This window comes from Rhynchophorus ferrugineus, unplaced genomic scaffold (assembly GCF_030347505.1).
Source record: "Rhynchophorus ferrugineus isolate W39M unplaced genomic scaffold, kcgeb_rfMv2 rfM6, whole genome shotgun sequence".
Classification (NCBI taxonomy): Eukaryota; Metazoa; Arthropoda; class Insecta; order Coleoptera; family Curculionidae; genus Rhynchophorus; species Rhynchophorus ferrugineus.
The window spans coordinates 43,804,440-43,830,983 of NW_027472585.1; the positions used below are offsets into that span (position 1 = coordinate 43,804,440).

The 26,544-nt window shown below is 31.5% G+C and overlaps 5 protein-coding genes and 1 long non-coding RNA gene across 12 annotated transcripts in view; 4 read left to right on the plus strand and 2 right to left on the minus strand.

Annotated features, from left to right (window-relative positions):
* The window catches only part of LOC143197974 (BTB/POZ domain-containing protein Tiwaz), an 89,753-nt gene extending 86,457 nt beyond the window's left edge, over positions 1–3,296 (plus strand). For all 3 annotated transcript variants that reach the window (XM_076406860.1, XM_076406859.1, XM_076406858.1), the window contains exons 4-7: positions 411–616; positions 678–907; positions 968–1,064; positions 1,957–3,296. In XM_076406860.1, coding sequence (XP_076262975.1) covers positions 411–616; positions 678–907; positions 968–1,064; positions 1,957–2,096 — 673 coding nt within the window. In that variant the 3' untranslated portion in view covers positions 2,097–3,296. The remainder of the gene's footprint in view (positions 1–410; positions 617–677; positions 908–967; positions 1,065–1,956) is intronic.
* Positions 3,297–4,727: 1,431 nt separating this feature from the next.
* LOC143197976 (proteasome subunit alpha type-1) lies at positions 4,728–6,068 on the plus strand. Of its 2 annotated transcripts, none has more exons than XM_076406866.1 (4): positions 4,728–5,163; positions 5,243–5,483; positions 5,540–5,722; positions 5,784–6,068. In XM_076406866.1, the coding sequence occupies exons 1-4, from the start codon at positions 4,827–4,829 to the stop codon at positions 5,863–5,865; spliced, it is 843 nt and encodes a 280-aa protein (XP_076262981.1). In that variant the 5' UTR covers positions 4,728–4,826; the 3' UTR covers positions 5,866–6,068. The 2 variants fall into 2 exon arrangements, with proteins under 2 accessions (XP_076262981.1, XP_076262980.1); XM_076406865.1 differs by having other exon boundaries at positions 4,729–5,163; positions 5,243–5,478; positions 5,535–5,722.
* A 74-nt stretch (positions 6,069–6,142) lies between these two features.
* mRRF1 (mitochondrial ribosome recycling factor 1) lies at positions 6,143–7,262 on the minus strand. Its single transcript, XM_076406867.1, has 4 exons — positions 6,970–7,262; positions 6,783–6,920; positions 6,496–6,706; positions 6,143–6,436 (listed from the first exon to the last, which is right to left on the minus strand). Exons 1-4 carry the CDS (start codon positions 7,196–7,198, stop codon positions 6,196–6,198), a joined length of 819 nt encoding a protein of 272 aa, XP_076262982.1. The 5' UTR covers positions 7,199–7,262; the 3' UTR covers positions 6,143–6,195.
* A 15-nt stretch (positions 7,263–7,277) lies between these two features.
* Spt3 (Transcription initiation protein Spt3) lies at positions 7,278–8,678 on the plus strand. Of its 4 annotated transcripts, none has more exons than XM_076406862.1 (6): positions 7,278–7,373; positions 7,535–7,776; positions 7,831–8,070; positions 8,123–8,298; positions 8,360–8,457; positions 8,513–8,678. In XM_076406862.1, exons 2-6 carry the CDS (start codon positions 7,544–7,546, stop codon positions 8,639–8,641), a joined length of 876 nt encoding a protein of 291 aa, XP_076262977.1. In that variant the 5' UTR covers positions 7,278–7,373; positions 7,535–7,543; the 3' UTR covers positions 8,642–8,678. The 4 variants fall into 4 exon arrangements, with proteins under 4 accessions (XP_076262977.1, XP_076262976.1, XP_076262979.1 ...); XM_076406861.1 differs by having other exon boundaries at positions 7,300–7,438; XM_076406864.1 differs by having other exon boundaries at positions 7,336–7,456.
* Positions 8,385–9,078, minus strand: LOC143197979 (uncharacterized). The gene is made up of 2 exons (XR_013006121.1): positions 8,942–9,078; positions 8,385–8,443 (listed from the first exon to the last, which is right to left on the minus strand). It is a non-coding gene; the product is annotated as an uncharacterized LOC143197979 (long non-coding RNA).
* Positions 9,079–19,943: 10,865 nt separating this feature from the next.
* Positions 19,944–26,544, plus strand: part of stum (mechanosensory transduction mediator stumble) — a 52,282-nt gene continuing 45,681 nt past the window's right edge. The window contains exon 1 of the mRNA XM_076406868.1: positions 19,944–20,190. The gene's annotated coding sequence lies outside the window, so the exon portion shown is untranslated. The remainder of the gene's footprint in view (positions 20,191–26,544) is intronic.

Sequence of the window (26,544 nt, forward strand, 5' to 3'; positions counted from 1 at the left end):
CGCCATAACCTTGCCAGTCGACTGTTGCGTTTTCTCACGCTTTGGAGCGGGTTCATCGTGTGCGCTCCACTCGGATGACTGTCTATTGAACTGCGGAGTGAAATGATAGGGCTATGTTTCATCCACTGTCACAAATCGACGAAAAAATCGGGTTTACTACGTTTGATCATCTTCAAACACTGCTCCGAATCATCAACTCGTCGTTGTTTTTGGTCAAAAGTTGGTCACTAATTATCCGATAGCTGTCAAATTTATACACGCATCTTATCTTATATCTTTTGTGGTTTATGGCTAACTAAAAACAGATTAACTCTAGTAGCGCCATCTATGCGTCAGGCCGGGGACTTTTCAGCTGACCTGTTACAATATATACTTGACAAACGTAATTCCACTGTAATATTTTGTTCCAGATATCCGGAATCAAGGCTGGCCAAACTATTCAACGGCAGCATACCAATTGTTCTGGATTCGCTGAAACAACACTATTTCATAGACAGAGACGGTGGGATGTTCCGGCACATATTGAACTTCATGCGAAACTCTAAACTCCTCATCCCTGAGAATTTTCAAGACCTGGACCTGTTACTGGAGGAAGCGCGATATTTCGATATACCCCGTAAGAAACATCATTCTCCATCATTTTAACTCTCCGTGTTAACTGTCGTTTTCCTTTGAAGCCATGGTACGGCAGCTAGAGCAGATGAAAAGAGACCGAATAAAAAATGGAAACATCACACTATCAACTGACTTATCAACTATGTCACGAACCACGTCAAAACCGATTTCGACCGATAGAAACGTCCGATCATCATCAGGGGACGACGTGTATGAGTGTGTGGCGTTGCACGTGAGTCCAGATCTAGGGGAAAGAATAATGCTGAGTGGCAACAGAAATCTGTTAGACGATGTAAGAATAGTAATCAAATATGTTGAGCGATAAATACTAATAAATTTATGGTGTTTTCAGATTTTTCCTGAAACAAATCAAAGGGTCCTGGACGTCAGAACGGGAGCCGCTTGGAACCAGCAAGACGCCCACCATGTCATCAGATTTCCATTAAATGGTAATTATACCGTCTTTAAAACCTACAATACATTGCATGAAAAAACAATTTTAAACAAATAGTAACTGTTTGTTTTAAAATTGCCTTTATTTTGAAACGATAGGATCCACAGTGTTAACCCAGTGGCTAAGCTTTACTGTTGTCAGCTTTTAACTTACCATATCATAAACCATAAGCGCATAACGTAACAGGTCAATTGAAAAGTCCCCGGCCTGACACGTAGATGGCGCTACTAGAATTAAATCCATATGTTTTGTAGTTAGCTCTAACCTTGAAAAGATGCGTATATAAATTGGACATCTGTCGGATCATTAGTTTGTGAATTATAGCATTTTGAGTGAAGCAACTTTTGTTATTGTGAAAAGATACAGTTGAAGCAAGAATTTGGCTTGATGCCAAGTTTTCGGATACTGTCCCAGGAAAATCAACCATCAAAGATTGGTATTCTAAGTTTAGACGTGGTGAAATGAGCACCGACTGCATTTGAAGAAAAAGAAAGTGCTGTTTCACCAAGAAAATGCACCACGTCACAAGTCAGTGGAAACAACGGCGAAAATCCATGAATTGTGCTTCGAATTGCTTCATCATCCACGGTATTCTCCAAATCTGGTCCCCAGCGACTATTTCCTGTTTTTAAATCTCAAAAGAATACTCGCTGGGAAGAAATTTTCGTCGAATGAAGAGGTGATCGACGAAACTGAGGCTTATTTTGAGGCAAAGGACAAATCATACTACAAAAATGGTAATCCCTTGAAGGGAATTATGTTGAATAAAACTAAAAATAAACTGACCTGTTATTTCCGAAAATAATTTTAATTAGTAAATATCCTCTCAAGGACTTTAAGGATACCCCCTTAAAAACACACGTTTAACAAAATATTTGTTTTTTCAGGTTACTGCAAACTGAATTCGATGCAGGTCATAAGAAGACTCCTGAACGCCGGCTTCAAGATAGCGGCCAGCAATGGCGGAGGTGTGGAAGGCCAACAGTTCTCCGAATACCTCTTCGTCAGGAAGGTGCTTCCGGGCTGATCATCCACGCCGAACCTCACCCAATGACAATCAAACGGAAGCTTTTAAAACTCAGTTAAAAAGTGTGCGGTGGTTTTTTGTTAGTGTTGGAAGATTCTATGATGTTTTGACGCGAAAATCCGAATTATCTAGGATTAATTAAAACGTACTACGACAGTTTTGTTAAAATCGTTCTGTATATAGTTGAACCAATAGTTAAGAGTTTGTTATTAAAATTTCGACTGAATTTGCTTCCATACCCGATAGTTTGTTTTTGAATTGGTTTGTTATATTAGTGGGGAAGAACTTCAACTAACCTATTATGTTACAACGTCTGTTTTTAATCTATATCACGTCTTTATTACTATTAGTGATGTTTCTGGAACTCTACGGAGCCATAAAATGTGAAAATATGATTCCAGTCTTTTTTTAATCAAATAAAAACTATACACTGATCTGACTTTATTCAATATTATTCTTCACCAGTAGCCATTCTAGACAAAAACTATTTTTGTTTGTTTCCCCTTTTTAGAAAGACTTCTCCACTAATTTTTATAAAATTAGCTCACTCAATTTCAATAATATCTAATGATATGTTCATATTTAATAATATCCATCTTCTCTAAATGTTGTCAAGCACACTATGACTCCGTTCACAGTCGCATTTCGTTTACAAGAAGAAGACAATATTCCAATAACTACATATATATTAATTTACCAACACATTAGAGCCAAAACTGCTCGAGGCTATTTGCTACAAATTGCTATTAAAATAATAAAATGGCACCTTCTATTTGATGAAACCCGTTGTACAATCAAATTTGAAGTATTTTTTTAGAAAACAATAAAATAACACGTGTTATAAATCATATTTTACTTGAGAGAGAACAAATTTGAGAATATTCAATCGAATTTTACATTAAGCTAGAATATTATTTTCACACTTAAAGAACACAAGCAGCGGTATAGATTAAAAAAGGCGGAATCATATTAGTAACGAAACGAACTCAAATAAGAACAGAGGAAAACCGAAGTTGATCTCAACATTTTCCCCCTAAGACGGCTGTGATCCGTATGACGTAAGGAAACCAGAGCGGATCAAGACTAGTTGGAACTACTCCAAATTCGTAGCGAAACCCCCCTGTGTATACTAATAGTAGATAAATATATAAATTGTTATGTAAGTTGTATGATAAAAACAATAAATGGTTACTATAAAAACCCCGTATTTTATTCCACATTCCAATACATCAAAATTATTGAATTAAAAAAATAATTATCCGAATTACAGGTCAATAAAATCAATGTATTAACGATAATCAATTACGACACTAACATCACAGAAATCACATAACGTAAAAGACAATTAATTCGTAAAATCAAGTACCCATAGACATATTTCATGTCAAAGCAACGAATAACTCATGTTGACACTAAATAAGAGATGAAGAGTAACAACAAAAACGCTAATGACATCTAAATGACGTTTCAGATTGTCCCTGTTACGTACTGTGTACGATTCGTAAAAACTTTCCCGGGCGAAAATATCGGACGGAAAAAACCGGAATATGCTGAAGCTCCCTAACGAACTCAATACACAACCGCGTAAGACTCGGGGGCTTATTTATGGCCTCGAGCGTTCGGAGCGAGGCCGTCTTTCCTGCTCCGGGCCAAACGAAGCCCACCTGAGGCTGATACAACGGACCGAACATAAAAACCATCGAGTTTGGGACCAGACAGAAAGGATATTGCCTGTAACTTTGCTTTTTCATCTGCCGATTTAATGGGGTAAAATTGAAATTAATATTATGACTTTCCGAAATGATATCTGAATATATTTTGTGCTTTTTATGATACGTACAGCAAAAATAAGTATTAACAAATCCCTTAATTTTATCTAAATGGTAAAATAATAATGTCAAAAATACCATCTGGCATTTAGCAATATTAAAAAATATTTTAAAACAAAACAAATTCCTATAAAGCTCTCGTTGTTTTTTCAACAAACAAGATTATATGTTTAACCTATCCGGATTTTTTGTTACATATAAATCTTAATATTTTATATATTGCCAAATATTTGCATCCGATATAAAATTTTAATTTTGTAAAATTGAAATATAAAACCGAACCGGAGGCAATTTGTTTTAAAGCGTGGTACATTTTAATTAATATTTACGATATACTTTCTGTATAAATGGACGGTATTGCATCAAAACGATGATTGAAAATTAAATGGTAACATGAATATTAATAACTGGTAAAATCTTATTAGGTAAAAAAATTATAAACATGTAAACGAAGTGAATACACTTTGTAGAGTTCAGCAAACTAATGTACACAAAACCAAGAACACAAAACACATTTTCCGAAACTATCAACAATTATAATTTTTTGTTGTTTCCAATTTGAAACCCCAAGCTAGCGACATCTATTATCGTACTCCAAACCTCACATGATATAGACACCTGTATTTTATATTAAGTAAAAATAAAAACATGCATTATTAACAAATCAATTAAACAAGCAAATTAACATCAGGACAATAATATATATTAATTAATAAATGTCTGTTATATCTCTTATAATATATTTATATGATACATATTCATCGGTAAAACAGTGTACAAAAGAAACGCACAATAACCTAGTCGTTTTGACAAATGATACAGCATAACAAGAGTCGCTATATCATTGCTTTTGTAGCCGGTGTTAGAGTGGTCGTTTTTCAAATACCAATTTTCTATCAACATGTTTAGAAACCAGTATGATAGTGATGTAACTGTGTGGAGTCCTCAGGGACGCCTGCATCAGGTAGAATATGCCATGGAGGCTGTAAATTTAGGTTCAGCTACGGTTGGTTTAAAAAGTAAAAATTACGCCGTCCTCATAGCTCTTAAAAGAGCATCATCTGAACTGTCAGCGTATCAAAAGAAAATCATCTGTATAGATGATCATATTGGTGTTACTATTTCTGGTTTAACAGCTGATGCTAGAATATTAAGTCGCTATATGAGAAGAGAATGCTTGAATCATAAATATTCTCATGATACGTTTTTATCCTTATATAGACTTATTTCAACTTTAGGTAAGCAGTATATATGCTTAAAATATTATAGGATATAAACATATAAAATGATATGATATATGTGATATATTTATTGTAGGAAATAAAATGCAAGTTTGTACTCAAAGATATGATCGTCGCCCATATGGTGTGGGGTTATTAGTGGCTGGTTATGATGATAAGGGTACTCATATTTACCAAACATGTCCATCTGCAAATTATTATGATTGCAAAGCAATGTCCATTGGATCTAGATCACAAAGTGCAAGGACATATTTAGAAAAGCATTTAGATGAATTTTCAAGCTCTGGATTAGAGGAGTTGATCAAACATGGGCTTAGGTAAAGTTTCGCTTAAAAACTCTGTTGAATTTGTTTCCTAATTATTTTCACCTTAGGGCTTTAAGAGACACTTTACCCCCAGAGGTAGATTTGTCAACCAAAAATGTATCAATTGGGTATGTTGGCAAAGAACAACAGTTTAAAATTTTGGATGAAGAAGAAACTGCACCTTACTTAAGACTTATTGAAGGTGAGGAACGCAGAGGAGCTCCAGCAGATAGGCCTTTAGCACCTCTCAGGTATCTATTCTAATATTACATTTATAGCATGATCTCGTTAACAATGTTTGGATTATTATAGAGATGATCAGGGGGAAGAACCCAGAGATCCTGTACCAGCAGTAGCAACCGAGGCAGCAGAGCATGCTATGGATACCGATTAACCTGCTATACAGGATGCTATGCAATTAAAAAGTGGATAATTAAGATATCCATTTTTAATTTTCCTTTGAAAAGCTACATTGAGATTGTGCCGTGGCTACTCTATTTTGCTTTATAGGGTAGCCACGGCACAAAAACTAATATTAATATGAATTACATGTTTTTCTAAAGCTTTTTCTTAAATATAATTATTCATTGCATATTATCTAATGTTTTATTTCTGAACCTTGTACAAACTTTAGTTGATATAAAAGAAGGAATGAAATATAAACAAGTTACTTTAGTAATTAAAATCTGTTTATTTTATTATGTTAAGCACTAATATATTTGATTCATTTTTCACCGAGTAATTCACTCTGCTTTCTGTTAAGTAAACTTTCAGCTTCAGCAACAAATGTATCAGCTATAGCAATAATTTGTTGCTCCACATTACGGACTATATCTTCTGAAACTTTATCTTTCTGTTTCAGTTGTTTTATGTACTTCTGTTGAGTATCTTTCACACTATCTCTGCATTTTATAAACAGCTGTTTGGCATTTTTTGACAGTTGCTCCCGATGCTCTTTAGTAACCCTAAAATAATTTAAGTTAATTTTACACAATAGTTGTACAGTTTTTAATTCTAGAATTACTTTGGTACAGGAATAAATAACGTAGTGCCATCTTGTTGAGGATTCAGATTCATTCCTGATTTTGCAATGGCTTTCAATGCTGCAGGTATTGCCTGTGGGAAGTTTGCAAAATTTATTACGATGGTCTTCGGATTTTTTCTCACTATTTGTGCCAATTCTTGTAGTGTATGATCATTACCATCTAGATTAACTTGTATGGATTCAATAGCACCTACAAAAATATAAGTATTTTGTTTATTTAAACCATCTTTTTAAGAACATGCTATTGCATGTTGTGATTATCACACCTGCAGATGAGCGAAGTGATAAATGCTTCACAAAATCCTCCTCCAATTGACTAATTGTAGCTACCATTTGCTTTTTTAAACTTTCAACATTCACATATTCCCCAATTTGATTTTCATTAATTTCTACCTTAGTTTTGCCTAAATTTTACATATATACACGATTCATTATACACATATATTAACAAACCTTTTTCTTTCTTTTTATTTTTTCCCTTGGCATAATATCTTACGCTATTTGCCAAAGTATGACTATTTTCAAAAAACGGCTTTTTAGTAACACCTAAATTACTGTAATAATTCTTGTGATTTGACTCGCCTATGCCAAAATATATCGATGAGAGTGAATTTGTTATGTTTCTTATATTGTTACTCTTTGCATATCTACTTAAGGGAGTTATAAATCTGCAAAAAATCATATTTTATCCTTAAAAATAAGCCTGACAATTCATAACCTATTTATTGATAGGTTATGTGTCCTGATATCATTATGCAACGTAGAATACGGTTTGAATGTCATCTCTATTGTTATCTTGAATGTTATTGAACTTTAAAAATATACCAAATAAATAATAATTAGTTTACTATACATAGGTAATATTCAAGGTTTTACAGAGATTCAAATTCAATATAAAGTCCAAATAGTAGCATTTAATAAGGTATTTATCTCGATCAGGGTAAAATTATTAAGTTTATTTACCGGTTAATAGGTATAAACAAAAAGACAACCTTATTCTCAGAAAGTAACGTTTTAGTAAACAGATATGGAATTGCCAAAAATATCATTTTATAATGAAATTTCTCGAATGATGTTCGCCTTTGGAGATAGTAATGTTCATAATCCTGATACAGTTACGTTGGTTGAAAGTATTGTATTGAAACAACTTAGAACCATTGTAAATGAAGCTCTAAAATATTGGGATGGTCATATATTGAAAGGAGAAGACTTGATCTTTCTATTAAGACACAACAAGATTAAAATGCAACGATTTATAAGGTAATATTTAATCTAATTTGAATAATATGTATATTAACTTTTTTTATTTCAAAGATATTTACAAAATAAAATCTTAACAAACAAATTCAAAAATTTGACATCCAATATAATTGATTTGGACTCCGATGAACTGCCAAAAAATAAAATGATAGAGTTCATTGAAAAAATTGATGAGACTGGTGAATTTACAAGTCTCAGTGATATTGATGAAGTAAAAATTGAAAGACAGATTCGTGCAAATATGATGGCAAATGAATTAGACGAAAAAAAATATGCCGAATTTCACAAAGCAAGGTAACAATGCATTTTTTCCATTCAATAGAAAAACTTAGTTAAATGGTTTCAGGTGCACATCATTTGGCCGTTTTAGAACTAGTTTGGAACGGCTAAGGTTGTGGATTGATCCAAAGAGATCGGTTAGTTTTAATCAAGATGCACTTGATGTTCTGTCATATTTTGCTTATCAGACTGTGGCTGAAATCGTTGGATACGCATTGTTAGTTAGAGAAGATGCAAAAGCGGGTAATTTAAGCCAAGTCGTCATAAATTATTACCAAGTGATTCATGGTAATTTTTATTTTAGGTACTGATCCTTTTAAAAATTTGCATGGTTCTTATTACACCAATACAATACTTAGTGCTTCTAACAGATTTGGAGCCAATGAACCTGAAACAAGCAAGGTATGTTTATAATTATATTTCCTTCGAGTAATATTTGTTAAGGAAACTTATTTAGGTAGCAAATCAACCACCTATTAGTGTTAATGAAATAAAAGAGGTTATGCGGAGGGTACATAGTCCACAGGCGGGTAAATTAAATTTTGGTGGTAGTCCACCAGTTACTCATTATTTATTTGCTCTGTAATTTTTATTTTTATATTAATAAATTTTCTTATATAATGTTTCTTCGTTTGTTTGGATTATTCCTATGTATATTTAGATACCTTTTACAAATTACAATTAATTATAACCGGGCGTTAGTGAAAATTACTTAGTCATGGTATTTAAAAACATCAATTTTTCTTTATTATCTATTCGATAGGTTCGTGTTGTAGGTATGAGTATAAAGCTGCCCTTGACACGTTTGTGAAAGCGTGAAAAGCAACCAGCGCCCCAAAATTTTAAAACGCATTTGGCAAATTTATAAATATAAACACCATCTTACTTGATAAGGCATTATAAAGGGCTTGGTCCGTTAGTAATTTTGCTGGAAAACCAATAACTTCATGTAATATTAGGCCACAGGCAGTCTATTATAATTATGTTAACCAATACAGTGGCATATCATTGAGGGAATATCAGTTTATATATTTAATTTAAATAAGTGAATAAAAATACATTTTTGACTTCTTAATACTCAAACTGAACAATTTTGGAACGTTTCCATAGTTTGTTTGACAGTTACCCTGGTTACTGATTGACAGATTGATCACGTATAAACATTTTTGCATGAATTGAATATACAAAATTAGTGCTACTTTTATTTTAATCATATCTACTTATTTATTTTAATTGGTTAGAAACACTTTCTATCATAATAATAGTTTTTTTCAAGAAAACTAGACCGTAACGTGTCGATATTATTTACACACGCAATAAACATTAATCTTTATAATAATTAACATCATATTTGCCTTTAGCAATGAATTCTGGGTTAGCCCATATTTCTTTTGGAATACACTGTTTTAAAACATCACTTGAATAAATTACTCATTGAAAGGTAGAAGTACACGCAATATGCGGGTAACTGAAATTACACACAAACTACACCACTGTATACATTTTTGGCTATAATATGGTGCGTCCTACATCATTTTCTAGATTATTTCTCCCATCATACATTAGTCAAATTACCCGAGAAAAGCCTTTTGTTACTTTTATTTTACGAGGTTTGGGCCATGTGCCACTGAGGCTTATTTTTATTATCAATTTACTTAATTTATCATCAAGTTTTAATAAAATTTTTGTTTTTTTGTTGGCTTATTTAACAGTATTTTATTTTGAATAGAATTAAAAATATAAAATGCTTCTAAAGTTCTGTAATACTATTTGACTACTATTCATCAAAAACTTAAAAATTGTAAAATTGTTTTGCGTGTACAAAAAAATCAAGTGACCTCCGATAAGAGGTAGAACATACTTTAAACTTAAATCTATTCTTAAATCTCATTACTCCATTCTTGGATTTATGTTTTTAAAAAAGGTTAATAATTTTTCGGGTATTTTTAATTAAATAATGTTTGATAAGTACATGTACTGACAATTTCATTGGTATTTGTCAATCGTAACATCCTTTCTTACAAATTACTTCTTTGGTTTCGGTGTCATTGTTTTGAGCATTTTAACCAGATAAGTTGATTTGCATATAAATTAACAAAATTACCTATTGCCTTTTTAATATTAATGTCAATGACAAAACAAGTTGATTTATAGTATTTCGACGGAGATTTCTTAACGAAGAAGTTTACAATGCATAATTATATTTACCATAATTGTTTTTGTAATAAATATCGTCAAAGTAATTACTATTTTATGATGTCTTGTTATATAAGATGAAACAATAAATTATTTCTATTTGAGTATAATTGAAATTAAGCAAGAATATAGTACAGTCTGTTTAAGCTGTCACTGTCAAATCGCCTTGACATTCATGCTGGTTTTTTGACATTACAGTGTCCTAATCTGATTATTATTATGTTTTTTATGGTTTTGATATAATGGTTGCCAAAACACAGTTGCAAATCGTGGCAACAAATGTTTTAATTGAGGAATTGAAAAAATAATGGCTAGAGGTGGATCTGTCTTGTTTTTATAATGTTAATTGCTATCCTAAAAACTAATAATATTACAAAACATATATTATGATGTTGTTTTATTCATTTTTAGCTTTTGTAGATCCTTTAAACTGATTATCTTTTTACTTTTTCAACTTTGACCTTCCGTTTACACTTTAAAATACATTTAATATGTTGTAAAAATGCTTAAAAATGAATGCAAACATTATCTCTTCAGCTAATCGCAACAAATCGCGTTAAATCCTTTTTCGTTGCAACATTCGACCATTTGCCAGCCCGGATTAGCATTTATGCAAACCGCACCGTATGGTAAAGCCGATCTGGCAGGGCATTGCACCGGAAGAACGGTTAGATATGGGACCATAAGTCCTTATTCTTGACTTCAAAGTCCGGCCATGGGTGGAAGGATGAACTTAGTCGGACCAGTCAAGGGCTGGGTTCATGGAGGAATGACCGGCGAATGGCGTGTGTGCAATTTTCGACATTAGACATTCGATGTCGACACCAACTGATCGATATAACACGCTACATCTATCATCATTTAGATTTAACATAAATACCCGACATACGGTTTGATATAAAAGAGACTGAGGGTTTTGTTACCAGATGATCTTAAATTTTCGGAAATATCATGTCACTTAATAAATCTTCTGTCTGACACATAGACGTCACCATTTTTGACAGGCTTATATGATTTATTGATATTTCAAATGGAATATTGACAGAAAAGAGCCTGTCATATCACGTCATTCAATATATCTCCGATCTGACACATAGACGTAACCATTGTTGACAGGCTCGTGTGATTAATTGACGCTACAAATAGAATATTGACAGAAAAGGGCCTGTCATATTATGTCATTCAACATATCTCCGATCTGACACATAGACGTCACCATTGTTGACAGGCTCATATGATTTATTGATATTTCAAATGGAATATTGACAGAAAAGAGCCTGTCATATCACGTCATTCAATATATCTCCGATCTGACACATAGACGTCACCATTGTTGACAGGCTCATATGATTTATTGACGCTACAAATGGAATATTGACAGAAAAGGGCCTGTCATATCATGTCATTCAATATATCTCCGATCTGACACATAGACGTCACCATTGTTGACAGGCTCATATGATTTATTGACGCTACAAATGCAATATTGACAGAAAAGGGCCTGTCATATCATGTCATTCAATATATCTCTGATATGACACATAGACGTCACCATTGTTGACAGGCTCATATGATTTATTGACGCTACAAATGGAATATTGACAGAAAAGGGCCTGTCATATCATGTCATTCAATATATCTCCGATCTGACACATAGACGTCACCATTGTTGACAGGCTCATATGATTTATTGACGCTACAAATGGAATATTGACAGAAAAGGGCCTGTCATATCATGTCATTCAATATATCTCCGATCTGACACATAGACGTCACCATTGTTGACAGGCTCATATGATTTATTGACGCTACAAATGGAATATTGACAGAAAAGGGCCTGTCATATCATGTCATTCAATATATCTCTGATATGACACATAGACGTCACCATTGTTGACAGGCTCATATGATTTATTGACGCTACAAATGGAATATTGACAGAAAAGGGCCTGTCATATCATGTCATTCAATATATCTCCGATCTGACACATAGACGTCACCATTGTTGACAGGCTCATATGATTTATTGACGCTACAAATGGAATATTGACAGAAAAGGGCCTGTCATATCATGTCATTCAATATATCTCTGATATGACACATAGACGTCACCATTGTTGACAGGCTCATATGATTTATTGACGCTACAAATGGAATATTGACAGAAAAGGGCCTGTCATATCATGTCATTCAATATATCTCCGATCTGACACATCGACGTCACCATTGTTGACAGGCTCATATGATTTATTGACGCTTCAAATGGAATATTGACAGAAAAGGGCCTGTCATATCATGTCATTCAATATATCTCCGATCTGACACATAGACGTCACCATTGTTGACAGGCTCATATGATTTATTGACGCTTCAAATGGAATATTGACAGAAAAGGGCCTGTCATATCATGTCATTCAATATATCTCCGATCTGACACATAGACGTCACCATTGTTGACAGGCTCATATGATTTATTGACGCTACAAATGGAATATTGACAGAAAAGGGCCTGTCATATCATGTCATTCAATATATCTCCGATCTGACACATAGACGTCACCATTGTTGACAGGCTCATATGATTTATTGACGCTACAAATGGAATATTGACAGAAAAGGGCCTGTCATGTCATGTCATTCAATATATCTCCGATCTGACACATAGACGTCGCCATTGTTGACAGGCTCATATGATTTATTGACGCTACAAATGGAATATTGACAGAAAAGAGCCTGTCATATCACGTCATTCAATATATCTCCGATCTGCCACATAGACGTCACCATTGTTGACAGGCTCATATGATTTATTGACGCTATAAATGGAATATTGACAGAAAAGGGCCTGTCATGTCATGTCATTCAATATATCTCCGATCTGCCACATAGACGTCACCATTGTTGGCAGGCTCATATGATTTATTGACGCTACAAATGCAATATTGACAGAAAAGGGCCTGTCATGTCATGTCATTCAATATATCTCCGATCTGCCACATAGACGTCACCATTGTTGGCAGGCTCATATGATTTATTGACGCTACAAATGCAATATTGACAGAAAAGGGCCTGTCATATCATGTCATTCAATATATCTCCGATCTGACACATCGACGTCATCATTGTTGACAGGCTCATATGATTTGTTGACGCTACAAATGGAATATTGACAGAAAAGGGCCTGTCATGTCATGTCATTCAATATATCTCCGATCTGACACATCGACGTCACCATTGTTGACAGCCTCATATGATTTATTGACGCTACAATGGATACAAATCATGTATTTTTGGGTTGAATTTAAAAAATAGTTCATAAGAGAAAAGATTTAGCTCTAGTTTTAGGGATGCAAGTGACATTATATATAGTCTCTTAATAAACTATTGTGGCTGTATAATTAACTGTAATTTTTAGATGTACTATAATGTTAAAATAAATTATATTTGATAACATTTTTGTTTCATTATTTATATAGATTAGAATTTTGTAATAAGTCAAAGACAAAATAAACTAAAACTCAGAGTCGATGTGACAACATTGCACCGTTTTAACGTCATATTGAGATGACGTATGTTCGCACCAACTTTGGATAGACTATGTATTCCTTTTCTTTTTTGAGATATTATATTACTAATATTCAGTGTAGCTGCAACACAATGAAAATACTAAGCAATAAAAGCTTCAGTAACTTACTATTTACTAGTAACAATATTTATCTCTCTATTGATTTTTACTGGTAACCTATTACTTAGTTATTTTTGTTTTGTTTTTTTGTCGCTTTTTCACGACTATACAACAGTACGGTGGTGATATAAAGGGGACGGGGACAGACCTAACGTTGGTAAATAAAAGACATAATTCGAAACGCGATACGGATTCTTAATTGGCATAATCTGAAAAAATAATGAGTTAGTCCCATCTATCCCATAGACCCATCCAAATCGACACTAAAGCAGTATATTCAGGACTATAAACCGAATAAAAAGTTATTACAGATATCTATCGACGTCAATTGAACGAACTGGATGACGTATTGTTCCAAAAACACATAGACAATTTCGATTAACAGATGAAAAGAGCATAACAATGCTCTGCCATACGTTTTGCCGTAAAAGTTGTGAAGAATACAATGTTGGAGCTCGAATTCGATCTTCTGTCGCACCCAATGTAGTCACCAGACATAGTACCTTTTGATTATCACTTTTTTAGATTGATACAGTATGGTTTGGCTGGCACACGGTCTCGAAATAATGAGGAATTATAAAAAATGACCGATGATTGGCTTCCTGTCAAACCAACATGGTTCTATCGACACAGTATTGCTGCCTTGCTAAAATGATGAACGAAAATTGGACAAATATTATGGAAAATATGTTTATTAATATATATTCTACCAAATTGTCTGCAATTGAAGTGGGAAAATGATCAGCATATATGCAAATATCTACAAGTATTTATTTATATTAAAGATACCAGTAGATAAATATTGTTTTAACAAATAAAACGGTTTATTTCATTTTTACATTAAAAGTCTCCATTCAAACGGAAAAAACGTTGAATTTCTTAACAAATAGAATTTCGTTACGGCCTATTTTTCATATCGCCAATTTAAACATTCTTGGTATAACAAAAATCCACGTTTGAAAAACATTTTCCTGATATCGGTGAGTCACGTCTACAATAAACTTGACCGTGCTTATAAAAAAATTATTCTTGGATATGCGAAAACGGTGCCTGGAAAAGCTATCAGTGATGTATATTGCATTCCATTGTGCCGGCTTGATTGCAAATCCTTCATTTCAATTGATGATTAATAGATGTTCTTATAATTCTTTTCAATAAAAAATCGATCTATTACTTTAGAATATAATGCTACTGTAATGATGTTTATAATTAACTAATGACAAAAAGAGTTAATTAACTGCTGTTATTCGTGATGAATTAACAATAGATTAATTTTAATTGTCCGTATTAGAATTAAGGACTGCATAATCAATGGGTAGAATAAGTAGTAAGATATAAATCATTGTGTTTTTTATTGTGAACTGCTTTTGTTGTTCTAAACTTTAAATTAGTTACATTATTTTGGTATTGTGAATATTTATTGTGAATATGAAGCAACAATATGGTTTAATTTAATAATTGATTTAAATTTTATTAAGAGTAGACCAATTCAGATTCAATACTAAAGAACTGTTCTGGTTAGTCGGACGATACTCCCAAATTAACTTAAAATCAAGGACATTTGTTTATCAGTTATAGTCTCTATACTGTTGATATTCCAACAATAAAAGAAACAGTAGTTCATAAAGGTCAATCATAAAGCCAATTTAGACCTATGAGGTGAATATCGCTACGTAAACAACGAATAGTTGCACGATAACCTCAAAATGAAATGGATATACAAAGTGATCCAAGATTTCGCCTTAAAACATGAAATAAGGTTGCTAAGTTACAGCAACATGGAAACAGTACACCTACTGGACAACACGTAGGAAATTAGAAGATTGTGGCGAGAGAAAACACGAAAGTAGTTTAATTTTATATCAATTTTAATTTATTTAATATTGTTGTTTTTGTATATGCGTTTTATATGCAAACATTTTTCTGAAATAACTTCAAAAAATAATCAAAACAGAAGCATTGGCATCTTCGTAAACTTCTGTCAACGTTAGATGAATTTCCTCGTGGATTAATCAGGTTTATCAATGTTAATGAAAAAATGCAAGATTTCTTCTGCAAAAATGCATGTAAACAAACCAACATAACATAACTTAGATTACATTAGAGCGCCATTTCAGTATCAGAGGGAGAACTTTTCACCTTATCCTCGTAGATTCAACGAATGAAGACACACAACAAATTCGCACAATACACATAGCGGCTTGTAAACGCGAAATGTTGAACAGAAGTTTTCGATAAAATTACAGAAGTTAAAAGACAGTGACATTTACAACTTTATAGCACCGTTTTTCAGCCACAAATACTTTACCAAACAGATGTTGGCACAGAGTGATTTCTGTATTACTGAAGACCTCTTTCACTGTGCCAAAATATAATTATATATGCATTAACTACGAGGACAGTTTGATTGGTTATGAGCTCAGTTTCGCTTTAACCATTGTGTTGTGTAGATGTCCACATTTTATTATGTATTATATATGTGGAGTGCAGTATGTGGGGTAGATTTCTATCTCCAACATCAATTTATTATTCAACCAAACAGTAGACACTATTAATAAATGAATATTCTCTGTATGTCAGGTATTTTTATTATTTTCTTCATCCCCTGTACATGATTTAAACAATAACGACATATACATTATAAAGAAAAAAAGCACAAATGTATTATTGCAAAAATAATGATGATTCGTGCTTAAACAACTGTATCGGACATAACCGCGTAACTTTCCAACTTTCTTTCGGAACGCGGAAAGCGCCATAAAAACTTTTATAATAATCATGAAAAATACGAAAAAAATTGAACCCGAAACCAGCCATATATGATTGATGTTCGCGGATTTTATTGCTTAAATGTATCAACATAATATTGGTGTTGACACTAGTGATTTTTATATTTATTCTAAAGGTCACGCACATATCTATAGTGGGCACCAAAGTTTTATTACTTTATTTGGACCGTGAATTAATTTTAAAGGGACACTTTAGTGAAATTCAATAATTTTTGGTGAAAGATTAAATATATTTTTATTGTTCAAAGCATTATCCATTGTTACCTACCATCTTTCTTTATCTTTCTGGTAGAAATTTAATAATATGTCATCTGGTATCTTTTGATAACATTTGGTGAGCTAGAAGTTGTTGAAAATAATTTTATTTGAACCTAATTTCGGTATATTATTTTTTTAATAAAGGTAGGAATGCGAATGATTTAGTGAGTATTATTAGCAACACATTTACCAGACACAGAACGTACTTACAGCATCTTTGGCGTATCATCATACATCTTTTTACAACTTTAATAAAGATCTTTTGAATATAATTTTCGAATTTCAGTGCATTTTGTTGGATTAAAAGATAAATAACAATATATTATACGAGATTATTAGATGCAGAATTTTTTATAGATTTCTGTCTCGAGTTTCAAATTATATTGGAAATAGAAATATTTTTGGTGTCTTTTGTGATTTTGAAATGATACTTGTTCTTATTGTTAGAGAATAATACATAGAATTCATTATTTATGAGGACTGCAGATGTTGGTTGCCATTCGTGAACTTAACTTGAAGACCAAGAAAATAAAAAAATACACGATTGCATGTATTTTGATCAGCGATATTTATTGGTGAAAATGTGAAGTATAAAAGTAAACAATTATGAAATTCAATGGCTTTGACATTTCTTTACATAAAGCAAGTTTTCTATTTAGTATTTTTGAGTTATTTTCATAACATTGCATTTCCGACATCCTTGTTTCACCACATCCATCACTATAGTCTGTCGGTTTTGTTTTCAACAATTTTAAAGTGGCGATATTGATGCTAATGACTTAAGATGACTATAAGATTGAAAAATAATGAAATGAAAGTGTTGTTTCTCGAAAATCACGCTCACATTCTTAAAAAACTTTCAGACAGCTTAAGAGTTAACGATTCAGCTATTTCTAGACTGATGGGAAAGACCTAAAATGATGGAAAATGGCTACCAAACGAATTAACTGGAAATGTTGAAGAAATCAACATTGTCTTCCGACACAATATGGCAATGTTAGCAGAAAAATGGGAAAAAGTTTTAGAGGATGATGTAAAGTTTTTTGATTAAGATGTGTTGTAGTAACTTTTTCCAATGAATACATTTTTAGAGAGAAAAAATAACGACAATATTTATAAGCAGCTAAAATATAACACAAAGAGATTTTATTCTAGTCTAGAAATTTGATATAATCAATTTTTGTTTCGTAATTTCAAAGCTTTAACAATATGTTCTTAAGAGGGTTTCCCAAAATTTAAATTATTTTCGGATATATATAGCTATTTTAGTGACGCGGTATATAAAAACGAAACTTTGAACGCATTTTTCTCAAAATGGCGAATCAACAAGTTCTTGATATTTAGTATGAACCTTCTCTATACATTCTTATATCGTATGCAATTCAAGGAAAAAGTCAAACAATTTGTTTTACTAAATTCACGGTTGTTTGAAAAAAACATATATATTTCACCTTTTCTTATTTTTTTTAAATAGTAAAATTTTGATAACAGGTCAATTAAAAAGTCGCCCTAACCCTCAATAGATGCGTGTACAAATTTGACAGCTGTCGGATCATTAGTTTGTAAATTATAGCATTTTGGGTGAGGCAACTTTTGTTGTTGTGAAAAAAATTGATAAAAAGAAATTTCGCGTGTTGATAAAATATTGCTTTTTGAAGAAAAAAAAGGAAAGTTGAAGCGAAAACTTGGCTCGATGCCGAGTTTCCGGACACTGCCCCTGGAAAATCAACTATCAAGGATTGGTATGCTAAGTTTAGACGTGGTGAAATGAGCACCGAAGACGGTGAATGCAATGGAGGCCCAAAAGCAGTTGTTAGCGACGAAAACATTAAAAAAATCCACAAAATAATTTTGAATGACCGTAAATTGAAATTGAATGAAATAGTAGACACTCTAAAGATATCAACTGAACGTGTACATCATATCATTCACGAATATTTGGGTATGAGAAAGCTCTGTGCAAAGTGGGTGCTGCGTGAGCTCACTTTTGACCAAAAACAAAGATGAGTTGATGATTCGGAGCAGTGTTTGAAAATGATCAAGCGTAGAGTTTTTGCGTCGATATGTGACAATGGATGAAACATGGCTCCATCATTTCACTCCGAACACACAATCGACAGTCATCCGAATACGATGAACCCGCTCCAAAGCGTGGGAAAACGCAACAGTCGGCTAGCAAGGTTATGGTATCTGTGTTTTGCGATGCGCATGGAATAATTTTCATTGACTACCTTGAAAATGGAACGACCATTAACAGCGAATATTACATAACGTTATTCGGCAGTTTGAAGGACGAAATCTCCGAAAAACGGCCGCATTTGAAAAGAAAGAAAATACTGCTACACCAAGACAATGCACCGTGTCACAAGTCAGTAAAAACGATAGCAAATATCCATGAATTGGGCTTCGAATTGCTTCCTCATCCACTGTATTCTCCAGATCTGGCCCTCAGCGACTATTTCCTGTTCTCAGATCTCAAAAGAATGCTCGCTGGTAAGAAATTTTCGTTGAATGAAGAGGTGATCGTCGAAACTGAGGCCTATTTCGAAGCAAATGACAAATCGTACTACAAAATGGTATCGAAAAGTTGGAGGGTCGCAATAATCGGTGTATCACCCTTGAAGGGAATTATTTTGAATAAAAAAAATTGCCAAAAAAAGTGTTTTACTATGATGGGCCGGGGACTTTTCAACTGACCTTAAAGTTTTGGTCGTTTTTCTTAAGAATAGATTATCCAATATCGGTCTCTTCTCTAAATTAATGAGTTATATTTAAAATATCCCGGTATAGTCCCCGGTACGTTCGTCCCACATCCTTCACGTTCGCGACCGTTTCTTTAAATAAACCCAAAAGGAAACTCGAAGCTTTCCACTTGTTTCGTTCTTCTTCCACGCATGGTCGGCGGCGCTAAAATCACGACTTATTAACTTTCAAATGAACACGGATTTTAGTGCTTTGTTACAGTGTTATGGCGCAATGTGAGCGAAGAACGTTAATTGGGAACTCCGTTTGTTTTTTCCAATCGTTTGCAGAGACGGTATTTTAGTTCGAATATGTTTCGTAGATTGGTGATTTTTTAACGTTACATTTATTGTTTGTTTTTCGTTTTTTTCTTTCGTCGATATTAGAAAAACCTCAATTTTTCTGGTGCAGTTTAATCCGATTCCTGTTGTGATGAAGAACGAATTTGTGGATATAATAAAACCGGTAAGATATTTTAATGTAAATATATTTGTAGTTAAAACATGTTAGATCTCAAGAGTGTTATTTATTTCTTCGTTATTTTAAACATAACTAAAAAATTTGTAGAGTTTCTAAAATTATTTCAGTTCCTAAATTTAGCAGATAGCCTTACGAAATTTTATAAATACTCTTAAGACATCCTTTTCGTTTTTGCATTTTAATATAAACAATCTTTTACGTCTTGGTTCAGGTTATTATTTGTATAGTACGTAACTCTTGAAGAACTTTCCATTATGAAATATGAAAAGATCTGATTACTTTTTGAGGATATAATTAATTGCCGTTAAACAGTTTCATTGTGGATTTGTTTACAGATAATAAATCGTTTGTTTACGTAGTTATAATGAGTTGGAATTGGTTTGATTGACTAATATCCGTTGATACTAATTTAAGAAGTTGTAAACTCCTACAATGCATAAAACTAATTATAACAGATTACATGTTTTTAGGTAATATGTATACATTTTTGGGATTATTGATATATTATTAGTATCTATTAACTGTATTTGGTTTGGTTAGTAATAAAGCATAATTTATCAATTATATCGCTGTTTTCTCTAACGTGTTTTCTTCTGTCGATATCAAAAAAACCTTCGCTCAATTTTTTTGGTGCAGTTTAACCCGATTTCTGTTGTGATAAGCAACGAATTTCTGAATATAATAAAACCGGTAAAATATTTTTATCTAATTCTATAGATTAAGTATTCTAATTAGATTTAATTTTTATGTAATTATCTTTCTAGTTGTATTCAGTTTTAGCTAAGATTATAAAACATGCTTAACCCCTAGAGTGTTATTTATTTCTTCGTTATTTTGAATATAACTAAAAAATGTGTAGAGTTTCTAGAAGATAGGCTTGCGATATTTTATAAATACCTTTAATTACACCTTTAATATATCCTTTTCTTTTTTACATTGCTTATTGTTTGAAGAGCTTTTTCGATTTTCACGATTCACATTTAGACATAAATATTAATGAAAAGATTTAATTATTTTTCGAAAATACAATTAATTGCCTTTAAATAGTTTCATTGTATTGTTTCATATATATATATATATATATATATATATATATATATATATATATATATATATATATATATATATATATATATATATATATATATATATATATATATATATGTATATATATATATATATATATATTTGAAATTATTCATATATAATTAGTATTTATTAATTGTTTTTGCTAGTTTTGCTTAGTATGCTCTTTAATTAAGCATAATTTATCAATTATAGAGACGTTATGTTTGTTCTTTTGTCGATATCGAGAAAAACCTTCGTTAAATGTTTTTGGTGCAATTGAATCGGATTCATGTTGTGGTAAAGAACAAATTTGCATATATTATAAAACCTAAGATATGTGTATCTAATTATATAAATTAAGTGTGCTAATTAGTTTTCATTTTAATGTAAATATATTTCTAGTTGTATGCAGTTTTAGCTAAGATTATAAAACATGTTTAACACCAAGAGCGTTTTTTTATTTCTTCGTTATTTTAAACATAACTAAAATAATCCTACAGTTTCTAAAATTATATCAAATCCTAAATTTAGCAGATAGACTTACGATATTTTATAAATACTTTTAAGACATCTTTGTTTTTTTGCATTTTTATTCTTTGAAGAGCTTTTTCGATTTTAACTCATTCATATTTGAGCTTAAATATAAACAAACTCTTGTATCTCGGTTTCAGTTTATTTATTTTATAGTTATTTAACACTTGAGGATGCTTCTATATAATGGACATTATGAAATGTGAAGATATTTCATTATATTTTGAAGGTACAATTAATTATATTCTAACAGTTTAATTACGGATATGTTAACATAAAATTAATCTTTTGGTTAATGATTTTGGTTGACTAATATCTTTCGATACTAATATAAGAAGTTGTAAACTCCTACAATACATAGAACCAATTATAACATATCAAATGTTATAGGTAATATGTATATAATTTTGGAATTATTGATATAAAATTAGTATCTATTAATTGTTTTGGGTAGTTTTGCTTCAAATTTCGTTTAAAACAAGTCGATGAATATTTTATTTTTTTCATTCACAGATTTCTAATCACTCACAAATCAGCACAACAAATTTATTTTTCATTCATAAATAGATTGCAGTGTTATCTTTGAATATTAAATATATTTTTTTTTGTAAAAGCATAAAATTTGTAGTGTAACGTAGGTTTTTATTGACACTTTGACAAAAAACAAAATATATTGCAATGTTAAATAATATTCTAATATTATTTAAAATAAAATTGAAAACATGTCTGAATTTCATTTATTTTTCCAATTATTCATATAACTTGATCCACAAGCATTATGAATAATATCACTAGAATACAAAAATATGCAAAATCAAGAATTATTATTTTACTACAACACAATTATTCTTGTAGAAATCACCTTGTGAATTTTGAGGTGCTATGTTAGTTAATATGGAAAAGCTATTGCATATTAATTACTTATTCTATTCTTTAATATGCTATATTTAGTAGTATATTACGCTATTTTATTAAAAAAACAGCTGTTAGTTAATCTACTTTAGAAAATACAAAAGTCTTGCAGGACATGCTTGATAAAACAATATTTATATCACCCATTACTCATATGTTTCTCATTTAATTGTTGTTTTATCAGATTCCAGCATACAGTCTTGCATAGTCTTCTAGTATAGTAGATACCGCATAAATCTATATAAATAATTCATAGATTAAGTTGCGGCGAATAAATATTTTTTTCTTGAATGGAATGAGTCATTTTTATTCTAAACGGTTAATCAGATTCAAAATTGGGGTGGCCATAGGTGCAGAGATCGATATAACTTCTTACCTTTGTATCAGTTTTTTGTGTATGCTGTGAATCTGACGACAAGATGTAGGTTCACCTGATGTAAAGTTGCTTGTCATCCAATAAACATTGTAAGAAAATCGATAAAGGCTTTCGGTGCTAAGTACAGTGTTGTTTTTGTATACACAGAGTGATAAAATCTTTTATGGAGATTTCGTAACGTAAAGAAAATCTACCTCTAGTATAAATAAACGAAAAGGAACGAAATATTAAAAGAATAAGTGCAACTTTATATAATTTTTTTACAAGCCTTCAAGGAAAATTGTTACAGAATATGTCGGAAAAGTTCTGTAAATGTATACTGAACAATTATATTATTGTATATTAAATTATTTTTGAATATTGGTTATGGTGCTTTAAAAATTGCGATTTTGACGCGGAAACTTAGTGCACTTCACGACTGTCATAAAAGCGATGAAGTGTTTTATTTGTTCGCGAAGAACTATGTTATGGAGAACAAGGATTTGTGGAACTAACCCTAGTTTCTGTCAGAGACATATATCATCGAAATATTCGACAAAAACATTGAGTACTGTCTGTTTGTATATCTGTATTAGAACTTTGAACAGTTTTCTTAATTACATTATTTGCGATATATCGAATATGACATTTCTATAACTACTTTTACATTATTATTCATCTGTATAAAATATTTTAACTCTCTTGTCATTTTATCCCCATTGATTTTTATAACTATTTACTTTTAATTGAAAAAATGGTAAAACGCGAAAGGTTTAAATATCCTTTAGAACTAATTCTCAATTATTGATTTTTAGGTTGTATAGTATTAGTTTTCCTTATAATGTTTCGTAAAATGTTATAATCATAAATTATATTCAGATTTTTATCGCAGTGGTTTTTCACCCCTTAAATGTTAGAAATAACCCACATATAGCAGATTGAGTGGTGATAAAATTTAAAAATACTTGAATATAGTAAAATGAAATTTATAATTTTGTCTTTTTGATTTATTTACGGTTGACTCGTAAATATATTCGTTTGACGTCTATACATGTAAGGCTGGGGACAAAGTAATTTCCGTTGTTCCCAATAGATAATATTAAAATTTCATATCTCGAGTAATACATATGTAATGAAGTTCTACTATAGCGAGTTCGTTGGATAACAGTTAAGTATGAAGCTAGCAACATTTGCATACTCAATCAAAAGTTATTGCGCTTTAAAAATAATGCTGAATCATTTGAGAATGACATTGTTGTCATACTTTTCTTTAATTTGTTTGAAAAGTGAAAAATGGAGCTCAGTCTCATTTAAAACTGAGTGGTGTTTATGGTGATGAGGGCTTAGCGAACGTAAATCCGTTTTAAGTCGTTTCACTAAGACTCGATACCAAAATAAGCTCGATACTTGAGTTCCTTATGAACTAACAGTCGAAAATGTTATGGATATGACTATATCAGCAATCTGTGCTTGGTAACATGTACATTATTGACAAATTATATATGTATTATTATAAACTGAAATTCTTTTAATCAGTTTTATCACCATATCTAGCTATCTAGGTGCCTAGCAACATAGGACTTGCTTTGTTCGTAATTTAATTTAGTGTATATGTCACCAAATTATATTATTATTTTTGTATTTTTTGGACTCGGCATCGACTTCAAACTGATCAGTTGATAGTAGTTAAAATAATACTGTAAATAGATAAATTGCTGTAGGTAGGTATTAAGCTAAATTGTGTATATAGTAGAATATAAAATAAGTGTAGTCGATAGTTTAAATAAGGTTTTTGTTTATTTTTATTGGGCTATTAAAACGACTATTATGTACATATTTTATTTTAAAACATTTTTTTGTGTTAAAAATCTAGGTTTGATTAGTTTTTACTAAGTCGGTTCATTTTTTTTGTTAAAATATTTTATATTTATCTTTTTAGTGTTAGATATATACTCAATAAATTATGCAGTTATTTTATTATGAATTGCAATGGGTCGGCCAAGTATATATGCAGCCAGTATGAGGAAAAATCAGAATAAAGAAACAATGATTGAAAATAACGAACGCTTCAGAAAGCACTGGTCAACAATATTTCTACGAGGTCTTATGGTTAGTGCTTAAAAAGTAAACTGTTTATACCCAAATATCAGATTATTTTAGAAAAAACTACGTGAAAACTTTATACGTGCCTTTGAAATTTGAGGATTCCCCTTGATTCTTCAATCAGATCCTGACTTGGATCCAATATATATATATATATACAGTCGAACATAGAACCTCCTCTTCTTTCGAAGTCGACTAAAGATGGCTACTACTTGATACTACTTATATATGAAACTGTTTGAATAAATACATTATAGGACACAAGTTTGCATAAAGCATATAAACAGTACATAAACATATTTCAACCCTTATCAAATAAACAATCATAAAAGCGCCGCAACGACCACCTTAACGTACAAGTGACGTATTGAAGTTCGCGAAGCACAGACGTATAAACTTATTTGTAGTGTAATTATTTGTATTTGTATGCATATATCTTTAAAATAATTACTATGAACTTTAAAAAGAACCTCAACATAGAATGACGCTTGGCTCTGTTAGACCGGTTAAATGAAAAGTATTTATTATTCATGCAATAATCTGAATACGGCAAATTATTTCCATACACCTTGCCTAGTTTAAATAGAGAAATGCCTTTTTCAAGTGGAACAGGCCGTAGAGCGGTGTGAACTCTTAATTCCTTATCGTGCTATCTTTAGAAGAAATGTGTCAGAATTAATTTGTTATTTAATAAATTACATTTGAACGATGTATTTTCATCTAGTATTAGAGCGGTACGTTGAAAAAATCGACCAAGAACAATTGGAACACTATTATGGATATTTAACTGTATTTTTTTAAAAAACTTTGTAATATGTTTCTAATATTGCTTCCCGTACTTATCGTAGTTTTTATCTAGAATTTTTTATTTGGGTAAAACCGTTGGTTTGTTATGTACAAAAAGTAAATAGACGTTTTAATATTGCATGTTTCTCAATGACCCACAGGCTTACTTGATCGTTTCAGCCTACTTCTAATAATTTTTAATTCATTAGTATACTTCAAATAATAATAACGAGTAGTGATTTCACAGGAGTGGCTATTATTTTATTTTATTTTTTTAATCTTTGTGATTCCACAATCTGCTAATAAGTATTTCTTATGTCTATATTATATTTACATGGCATGCAGAAAATCACTTCATTAAGCGATCTTCTGTACAAAATATTATCTTAATTAATTAGTCTTATTCTAAAGCTTATTCTAAAGTTTATATATGTCCAGTAATCAGATCAGGTGGTGTTAAACGTTTTAGTCTACGCACTTTACTATCACGTCGCATATTTAGCTGATTATCGAGTACATTGGGATGCACCGACACTATTTCGAAGTACTTCACACTAACACGTTGAATTACACTCGTTATAGGT

Coding starts and splice junctions, on each gene's coding strand:
- LOC143197976 (XM_076406866.1), top strand. CDS start 4,827: ATGTTTAGAAACCAGTATGATAGTGATGTAACTGTGTGGAGTCCTCAG. Junction 5,164..5,242: donor TAGACTTATTTCAACTTTAG/GTAAGCAGTATA, acceptor TATTTATTGTAG/GAAATAAAATGCAAGTTTGT. Junction 5,723..5,783: donor AGGCCTTTAGCACCTCTCAG/GTATCTATTCTA, acceptor GGATTATTATAG/AGATGATCAGGGGGAAGAAC.
- mRRF1 (XM_076406867.1), bottom strand. CDS start 7,198: ATGATTTTTTGCAGATTTATAACTCCCTTAAGTAGATATGCAAAGAGT. Junction 6,707..6,782: donor ATCACTTCGCTCATCTGCAG/GTGTGATAATCA, acceptor ATATTTTTGTAG/GTGCTATTGAATCCATACAA. Junction 6,437..6,495: donor TTATTTATTCCTGTACCAAA/GTAATTCTAGAA, acceptor AAATTATTTTAG/GGTTACTAAAGAGCATCGGG.
- Spt3 (XM_076406862.1), top strand. CDS start 7,544: ATGGAATTGCCAAAAATATCATTTTATAATGAAATTTCTCGAATGATG. Junction 7,777..7,830: donor AAAATGCAACGATTTATAAG/GTAATATTTAAT, acceptor TTTATTTCAAAG/ATATTTACAAAATAAAATCT. Junction 8,299..8,359: donor TAGAGAAGATGCAAAAGCGG/GTAATTTAAGCC, acceptor TTTTTATTTTAG/GTACTGATCCTTTTAAAAAT.